The sequence below is a fragment of the Astatotilapia calliptera genome, chromosome 1 (genome assembly GCF_900246225.1).
Source record: "Astatotilapia calliptera chromosome 1, fAstCal1.2, whole genome shotgun sequence".
In the NCBI taxonomy this organism is placed as follows: Eukaryota; Metazoa; Chordata; class Actinopteri; order Cichliformes; family Cichlidae; genus Astatotilapia; species Astatotilapia calliptera.
In genome coordinates, this window is record NC_039302.1 from 31417550 (window position 1) to 31427349 (window position 9800).

Below are 9800 nucleotides of genomic sequence, written 5' to 3' on the forward strand. Positions count from 1 at the left end.
TTCTTCTACAAAACTAATTATATTGTGATTATTTATGTGTTATTTGTTTCTTTATTCATTTATTGGCGGTCTTTTTTCCCCCAAGTCAAGATGAACGAGAACAACTAATTAAAATACATTTTTATTTGTGTATCAAGGTTTCATGCCCTTACATTTTGTACATTACCAACTGAAATATAAAAGTGTATTACATATATTCCAAAATCAATTGATCGCAATGCTGTCTTGATAAGTCATATAATTGCACAGCAAATATAAATGTTATGATCTTAAAAACAAAATAAACAAACAAACAAAAACAACATTATGAAATACAAAAGTCTTGGTGTTCACTCAAAATCACATTTTGGGATACAGATATAGCTTCAGTGTGTCTTACATCCACAGCATAATGGAATGCAAATAATTAGCTTACATGTGTAAATGTTATCACAAGGTAAAATATGTTCACTTCAGAGTCCCGTAGAAAAGGTTTGGTTGCAGCATACTAAACTATCCACCCAGTAAGACATATGCTTTGTCCCAAAGTTCAGTTGTTTTGTTTTCATTTCTGAATGGGAGCAGTTTATATTGCTGCTAACAACACAGCAAGAGAAACAAACTAACTCCTTAAACTTCACTGAGAAGCAGCAGCCATTTGCAGAAGTATCTCTTAGCGAACCAAAAACAGAACAAGAGACACGGACCTAGACATCACTTGTGCAATAAGCAAACTCTGCTTATTTGCTTTAATGCTATTAGCTCTATAAGCCAAATTTGATATCCATTGTCTTACATTCTAACTTTGATCCTTACAGCTTCAGCTTATATCACCTACTAAGTTACAAATTGTACATTACAAGGAACCTCACTGCTCATTCTTAACTCGCATTGTGGCTCTCAGATGGTAGCGTTTGTGCTTCATTGTTAGACCATACTCTGGGGTCAGGTCTAGCTGGTCTCCAGGTAAAGCTTGAAAGTTTAGTTTTTGAATGAGGATAGCCAAGAAGAGGAAGACTTCATTTCGTGCAATGACCTCGCCAATGCAGCGTCGCTTTCCCAAGCCAAAAGTCATCACCTTCTCTCCCTCTACCTTGTTGACCTCAGTGCCATCAGCATTCAGGAAACGTTCTGGCTTGAAGGAAAATGGATCTTCCCACAGCTCCCTGAAAGGTTCAGAAAAAAGAGGAATAAAAAATATTGTGCTAACAGGCTTGAAAGCTTACAAATCTCTAGGCAGATTTGGGGAAGGAAATAAAGACTACTATTGTCTTTCTTTACAACTATCCATAAAATGGCCTGGTGAAAGACATGTTACTGTATTTCTCTAGTATAGGGTAGCTTTGAATATGAGTCAGTTTGCATCATTCGTTTTGGCAAAGTAAAAATGTAGCACAGGAAACCTACGGGTCATGGTTGATCTGCCACTGATTGATGAAGACACAGGTGTCTTTGGGGATGAAGAAGCCATTCAGTGATGTGTCTTTTGTGGTGCTAAAAAACAACAAAGTGTTAATTCATTGCATAATGACAGGTTTTCACGTTTATTTTTATGACTGTAAAAGCCTTGTTTTGTGTCCATCTTTTTGGTCTTCTGTGATACTTAGCAGGTCATTTAACACCTATATCCTTTTACTTTCTTATTACAAAATGAATGAATCTCACCAGTGCGGGATTGTGAAGGGCAGGTATGAAGAATGGCGAAAGAGTTCCAGGATGTAGGCTTCAAGAAGGGGCAAGTTGTTCCGATCAGAAAAAACAGGCATACGATCGAGACCTACTTTTTCCTCTGAAAATGAAAAGAGATGATAAAATATTAGCGTACGAGAAGATGAGGATTGACATTGTACCTTCTGACTCTGTCAGTGATTACCAAATTACAGTTAATCATTCTGCTTTGAGAGCAACAAGATGTATCGATGCACTTTCTTATCATTTAGTTGTTCTTTTATCAAAAATCGATCATGTGAGAGAAATACAATATGTCCCCAAAAAAACTATACGTACTAATTTCTTCAAAAAGCCTGTTCTGGATCTCAGGGTAAGCCACAAAGTACATCAGTGACCATGACAGAGCAGTGGAGATGGTGTCAAAACCTAGGAGAGATACAAAAGTTCGGTCAGAATATTTTTTTCTCCGAAGTTATGTTCCTTTATGATTATATCATTTAACACAAAGAAAATAATTCTCCTACCAGCTCCAAATAGATCATTGACGATTCCAACAATCTTCTCATCTGACATCTGGACATTTGCATTCTCGTCCAGCTTTCTGTCCTCGCAGTGATCTATGAGGGAGTCTGTGATGTCACGGATGTTGTCCTAAAAGTGGATTTAAGGACCATCTAAATTAATGTCTGTAATTTCTGCAAAGTACAATGAGCTAAATAATATTGTATAGTGTGAGGCGTACCTTGTCAAAGGTGGCATAGTGCTCGGTGACAAGCTTTTGAACGAACTTGCTGAAGCGAGCATTGAGGCTCACAAATTTTTTCATTTTTGTGCTGGGCAGGTACTGAAGAAGGGGGATGAAGTCCGCTGGGTTGCCACTGCCCACAACCTTGACAAAATCATCACTGAGGTTCACTAAGCTAAGCAGCTCATCGTCATGGTGGTCATAGCGCCGGCCAAAGCACATGCCACAGATGACATTGGCAACAGAGACGACGACATAGCGGAAGGGGTCAAAGCTGCCTTTGGTCTTCATGACAGTGTTGAGCTCTTTGATCAGATACTCAGTCTCTTTGCTGATATGTTCCTCCAGGGCACATGAGTACTCTGGGGTTGTGCTATTTAAGTTGGAAAAAGAACGCAGGGCACTGTAGGCCAGCTTTCTGCGGGCACGCCAAATGCCAGCTTGGTCTGTACTGAAAGACAGACTCTTGCCATCATTGATGTAGCGAAAGCTGTACAGGTCAGGTCTGCCTGAAAACTCGTCCCCTTGTTTGATGAGAGCCTGTCGAACTGTTTTATTACCACTTAAAACGACCACAGGACGCATGCCAATCTGGATCTGGAAGACGTCACCGTAGCGTTTGCTCATAGAAGTGAGACTCAGGTAGGGTCTATTTCCCAGCTCTAACACATTCCCAATGATAGGGAAGGGTTTTGGGCCAGGGAGTTGCTGAAGCCCCTCGGGAATCTTGTTTTGTGCATTCTTAATAATCAGGTAGACCAGACACGCTGTTGTCACAGCCACCAAAACATGTGATACTGACAGTGCTCCAATGAATGGCAGTATCATTAGTGCCATGATGACGTTTTTCTGGCTTCAACCTGTAAATTAAATTGCAGGTGCATTAGAGCAGTGTAGACAATGGGAGAGAGAGAAATAAGTGTTACGCAACATGTAGAAAACATTCACTATAAAGTTTGAAGTAACTGAGAACTGACGTGTATTTGCATGTATCTATTTGGCTTTTTATTTTTAAAAGCACACCAGCACTTATTACAGGTAGTCTATGCAAAGTAGTGGCCTATGTGTATAGGTATAAATTAATTACTACAGTCTATGATTCAGGTGAAAATACTAAGTAATGCATCAAAGTTATTCTAGCAGAAATAATCTCCATTTTGCACTTCTCTTTTCTTCCAGCTAATAAGTCAGTCAGCCTATAAATCAGTCTGCTGCATTCTTGCCATTTTGTATATGCATGTTTTAAGCTTACCTTTGATGAACTGATGCAGGAGAAACGGCACTCTGATTCCTGGAGTAGTTTTTCCAAAGTGCATGTAAAATGTTTGGAAGAGTTGTTGTGAGGTCACACTCTTGATGTCCCTAAAATCGGCAATGGACTCCTGCTTTATACTGTGCTCGACAGCTTGATTGGCTACTGTTTGTGACGTACCCTGCCCCCTCTCCCTCCCTTTTTTGTCATGAATGAACTTAGTACAGAAAAAACGGTGCGTGCCTGCCTGCCTGCGCGCGCGCGCGCGCGTGTGTTCTGGAAAAAAAATACATAAGAAATGCAAAGAGGAGTCATCATGTCTTTATCATTTATATGAGTTTATATTTTTTGTTTAGGGCCACATATGGCACAATCATTTTTTATAACTTCCACAACTGTAGAACGGTTTTTAATCTGTGATTACATTGCCTTGTGCCAACTTTCTTCGGACTGATTTAGCTTGTTTTTCGAGTGTCACAGTCTGAGCGGTAAAAAATACTGTTCTTATTCTCATTGCCAATGATTGCAGGCTGTTGCATCTCCGTGATTCTTGCCCAAGCACTCGGTGATGTCTCAGCAATTCCTTCGACCAACTTATAACCCGCTGTAACTTGTATCGATAATTTAGGGCAGCTTGTTACTAGCGTGATGTGAAATTGGTTTTACTGGGCAAGAATGGACAGCGCAATGAGTCGAAAATCACCTACATCATTGCGCCCAGTTTTGCATGAAAAATGTATCCCCTAAAGATGATAACTTATTGAACTACAGAAGGACCTCGTCATGCTTAAAACATTTGGAGTTAGAACGGACGTTTGTGACAACCCCCCAGTTGTAACCTCCCAGACGGCTTTAAGTCCTGATAAAACAGTCAGATGCCATTGCGTGCTTGTACCTGTTAGTTCTCCGCTGGAGTTAAAGATTGACCAGTTGCGTGAGAGCACAGTGATCAAGCCCTCACCTCTCCTTTGAAGGGGATGCTGGAGGGGAGGGAGAGAGGAAAGGAGGGAGGGAGGGAGAGCAGTTAGGTTTCACTGCTCGAGCGCTGGGACAGATACGTTCAGTATTCATATCTTATTGTCACCACTTTTATTCTTTCAGTATATAATTACACAGAACACAGTGTAATTTAGGGGTTAACAACTGCATTTTAATAATAACTTCATTTGAGAAGTGAAGCTTTTTAAAGTTGCCCCCACCCTGCAAGTGTATAAGTATATTGATTAATTATTTCCCTTAAAATATATATAGTCTTTACTATTATACGTCTGCATGAGATTTGTTATAAAGAAAAACTTGTAGAATTAAGTGTTAATAAGATTTAAAAGTCTGAACTCTTAAACTATCCTCACTTGCTTCTACGCAACCTGCACTTTACATTTCACTGATCTTCAGTTTGTGTGATCACAGATGTCAAAATGTGTTACTATAAAGTTCTCGGGGACTTATGATCAGAATATAGATGACCTTTTTCAACATGACCTAATTGTATACGTTTGCTTTTACAATCAACTTACTAGTTGTGTTTTTAACGTACAATCACAATGTCATCACAAAGCAATTTAACGGTTATTCAACAGACAGATATACATTTTATTTTTTAGGCCTGTGTATTAGTGCTAATTAGTTAATTATACGAAACATGTAATATTCTGAATATTTGTTCAACTACGACGTGATTGGAGGCAAATGTTGATTTTAATGCAGCAATAAGTTCTTCAAAAAGTTAATTTTCTCTGAAAGTCCGTGTGATTTGTATTTACCCGGAGCTTTGGAAAGACTCTGAAAATGATATTGAAAAATTGTTCTCAGTCCATCGTGGGTTCCGAATTCTTATTCCAGCCACAGCAATGCAAAGATGATGAACTAAAGGGTTGGGCCGTGTTGGCGGTTATTATTATTATTATTATTATTATTATTATCATTATTATTATTATTATTGTGAGGGAACAAAAACTCAGACAATCGCCATTTCTCAGAAAACAGTAGATCAAAAATGTCCATGATAGCATTATTTTTTAAGCAGCACTGGTAAAACATTAAAAATGACCAATCAAAGCACGGCGTTCACCATCGCAGCCTTTTAAATAGTGTTGCTCTGGAAAAATCCTGATCAGAAGTGTCAGTTATAATTCGGGCTTTAAACTTTAACCAAGCCTGTTATTGGGCCTAATTTTCTATGAAATACACATTTCATTTCACTTCATTTTATTTATTATTATGCAGAGTGACATGAAAAGTCTCTGCGTTACATCCTGAAAATTTCTACTCAGCCTTAATTTAAAACACCACCAAGAGTGCTCTGACCACCATACAAGCTAAATAGCAGGAAAAAGAGAAAGATATTATGGACAAATGTATTTTAATGCGTTTTGCCCGTGATATAGACATTTTTAAGCCTAAAGACTTTAATTAACTTCATCAAGTGAATGTGGGTGGAAAATTAATTTTTAAAAATGAAATCTATTCTTTGGTTGTTGAAAGTATCCCGTTCGCTTTAATAGGGTGTAGCACATAACCACAATTTATTGATTGATTGATTGATTTGCCTGTTTACTCCCCCCCCCCCCCCCCCCCTTTTCTTTTAATTAAGATGAAAAAACTCACGAATAACTTTAAACTAGCACACAAATAAATAAATAAATAAATAAAGGCAAAACTTTTCTTTGTTCATCTGGGGCGCAAAATCGGCGACGCTGAGCTTTGTCGTGCTCCTCCGGGATGGGAGTGCTGATTCTCCCGAGACTCTGCAGTGCGCCACGGCGCTGCGCCTCTGGTGCTGCAGATTGCGTGAGAAGCGGAGCTGCCGTCCAAAGGGGAGGGTCTCGGTCTTCTGGACAATCCTAAATCTGCTTGGTCAAGTCACGCGAAGGCAACAGCCTCTGGAAAAGACACAAGGGTTTTAAACTTGCAGAACAAAGAGCGCAGACACTTTTTTTCTCCACCCTGCTTGGGCACGAAGGTGCACATATTTGCGCGCTATAGCTTCTGTAAATGCGAGGATCTTGGGGCTTTGGAGTCATGCAATCTGTCACTCAGGCTTCATTCACTGCAGTCATGTAACACCGTGGGGCCATTCCGAACTGCCACACAGGCGAGAATCCACCTAAAGCAGGCAAAGAAAGTTACGAAAACTGAAACTTAGGAACAAGGTGAACCAGTCACCCTTTCTGTCACGCAGCAGTTCCCAGAGGTTTTGCAAGGATAAGAACAAGGTGGATGGAGTTTCTGGGCAAAACTATTAATTAATTTTAACAAAAGAGGTCACTGCAGTAAAAAGGGCTTTTAGATCTGTGATCATGTGTGGTAATCTTCAAATATTTTCTTTAATATGTAAAGAAACGTAACTGCACAATGATCTGCTGAAGTTAATTTTCCTTTTACAATGAAGCAGCTCTATTTTTATTCACAATGTTTTAAATATGTCACATTTTTACTAGCCCTACAAACTGGTTGTAACAATATATTTTATATCATTATCGTAACACCATAAATAAATTATAAAACAGGTTTATAATGCAGTTATGGAGGGAAAAGATTATGTTTACCTTGCATTAAAACCTTTGCAACAGTTGCAAGATTTTGCCAAGCTGAGGAAGTAACAGAAACTCATCTTTCAGCAGTGTCAGAATTCAATAATATGAAAAGAATAAATATTAACTTTAATGCAGTCCAGTGAACCTAAGTAAATCCAAAATCTGGAACAGCATTGGAGTATCCCTTTGGCATTATACAGTATACACCACTTGAAGTGTTTCCGAATCAAACGGATCACATTTCAATTGTTGCATTTGTAAGTTGTGTGATGGGTGTCAATAGGCCCCAGGGATAAAACTGAACCCGATTTGAGATGAATGCGACTGAGATTGTGTGCGGACCGCCTGACATGGGAGCTTTTACAGAGAATACTGTGTTTACAGTGGCTGCAGGAGTGTGTGTCACATCACAAATGGTGAGCAGTATTCAACAGCTGTAAATGCCACAAACGTGGGGAGCAGGTGAGGAAAGATGTGGGAGCATTGATGTGAGTGACAGGAGAGTTGCTGTGGTGAGGGGCACATTCTTAACAGGATTAAAGAGATTATTTGCTACAACGGGAAGCCATCAGCTGTGCTACTGTATAGATACTAAGCTGTGTGTACAAATGACCAAAGAGATCACAGTGATAGGCTGTACATTGGCCTGAAGGTGCTTGGTCTAAGTTTGCAAATGTGTCCATTTCAGAGAAGTAGGACTGGGAGTAGAAAAAACAAGAAAAAAAAATGTTTTGCCCTCAGCCATATACCTCTTAAAGAATTCTTGGACATAAAAGCTGGTGTAATGACTGTGAAGGTTGGTAAGTTTCTACTCACGCAAAGGTTGTCACGCACACACCTTGAGAGCAGGTGTGTACTGCCTAAGTGTGTGATCGTGGTTCTTTGCATACCAGTGGTGTGAGGAGGCTGGTTTTTTTCTGTGTGTTAGTTTCGTGATTTAGAATCAGCTGAGAAATAAAGCACACCACTCTGGTTCTTATAATGCTATAATTTGTTTTTTTTTTAAACTCTATAAAATAATAATGATGAATGATATTTATTAGATGATAATAATCCACACGAACGACTACAATCATACAATACTTGCTTAAACCATCTGATAATCAGTCAACCCAATTTTTGCTGCATAAAACAGTGGAGGTATACCCGGTCTAGGATAGCTGTACTGACAGCTGTACAGTACCTCCAGGGAAATAAAACAGAAAATAGGAATTTCCCTTCAATGGTCTTAAAGGAAGAATCATGTTTAATTCTTATCACCTTTGTCTGTGGAGTTTCCCTTGTAACTCTTGTCAACAACAGGTTTCTTTTTCATGGGTCTATTGATTAGTTATGGCACCTGTTTTCTGTTGCTCTTACATTAAATTGTGGCTCATTAGCTGATTTTGAAAATTTTGCCCCAACTTGAGCAACACATACAATAATATTCTAAATCTTAGTGTATTCAACAATTGCGAGTCAAGCCCCGGGGCTTTACATTTCCCATGTCTTTCATCACCATTTCTTTTTTTCATCTTTGGAAAGATTCTTTTTGAGCCACATCAGAGGATGCAATCATTTTCATTTTCACAGCAGTACTTCTCTTGATTAGTAACCTGAGTTTCATGTGTGAAATCACTGTGTGCCCTTCTAATGCTTATTCAGCTTCTCCTTTAATTGTGAATTCAAAAGGTAAACCTCAAAGTAACACAAATGTACAGCACGTTTACTATAAATGAGACCAAAGCCCGACCAGTAGGACATCAGCAAACAGGCTCCTGGCCTTGCGTGTGCCCCATCGAGCAAAACTTAATAGGATTATTTTGGGCTGCAGGTCATGACACCACACAGGAATGTTGCCTATGAGCTAATACACATATGCCGCATAGGTATTAATATGAAGCTAAACCCGTAAGTTTGCATCAAACACTCCACAGGCTAACATGAGCCATATTTATGGATTAGCTCATGCCTCACATAACTGCATTTATGCTTTATCATATCATCTGTTGCATTTGATATGATCAAAGGTCTTCAGCTAATACGACAGCTTAATGATGTAGAGAAGAATTCCCGCTCAACTTCTCTTAACAACATAATAAAACACAAAGCATGCTTACCTGTGTGTTTAATGAACATACAATGTACCATTCTTTGCTGTACGCAAGGTGTAAAAGTTATTTTTGTCACATTAGATTTTAGTCTACAGCTCCCCTGCGCATGTTAAATGTTTATGACTATCTATTGAGCAATGCATCATATTTGATTATGTAAGTAGCTTATTTATTACACAGTGTTTTATTTATTTAGGGTCTTTGTTTTAGTTACAGATCCCATTTGATTTTTTTCCACTGTATTTTAGGGACGTGTGTATCATGACATTTGTAATTTGGAGACTGGAAAGAAAATTTTTTAAAATGAAATTACATACGCTTGTCAAGTGAAAAGTGAAGATTGATATTCCACCACTATTCTGAATGTGAGAATGTTCTGATTTTGATACAGGTCAGTTAAAGAGTGACCCTGCTGTCACCCAGTGAAATTGCTGTTTTATCAAAAACCCAAGCCAAGCAACTAAACATGCATAATATGTCCTTTGGTGCTGAACACACTACTGTTCTGTTTGAAAGGATGGTAA

The 9800-nt window shown here is 38.8% G+C and overlaps 1 protein-coding gene across 1 annotated transcript; it reads right to left on the bottom strand.

Annotated features, from left to right (window-relative positions):
• Nucleotides 1-105: 105 nt before the first annotated feature.
• Nucleotides 106-3745, bottom strand: cyp1a (cytochrome P450, family 1, subfamily A). The gene is made up of 7 exons (XM_026174365.1): nt 3648-3745; nt 2393-3255; nt 2175-2301; nt 1987-2076; nt 1645-1768; nt 1387-1473; nt 106-1145 (listed from the first exon to the last, which is right to left on the bottom strand). The coding sequence occupies exons 2-7, from the start codon at nt 3230-3232 to the stop codon at nt 848-850; spliced, it is 1566 nt and encodes a 521-aa protein (XP_026030150.1). The 5' UTR covers nt 3233-3255; nt 3648-3745; the 3' UTR covers nt 106-847.
• Between the last annotated feature and the right edge of the window lie 6055 nt (nt 3746-9800).

Coding starts and splice junctions, on each gene's coding strand:
- cyp1a (XM_026174365.1), bottom strand. CDS start 3,232: ATGGCACTAATGATACTGCCATTCATTGGAGCACTGTCAGTATCACAT. Junction 2,077..2,174: donor CAATGATCTATTTGGAGCTG/GTAGGAGAATTA, acceptor TATCTCTCCTAG/GTTTTGACACCATCTCCACT. Junction 1,474..1,644: donor CCCTTCACAATCCCGCACTG/GTGAGATTCATT, acceptor GTTGTTTTTTAG/CACCACAAAAGACACATCAC.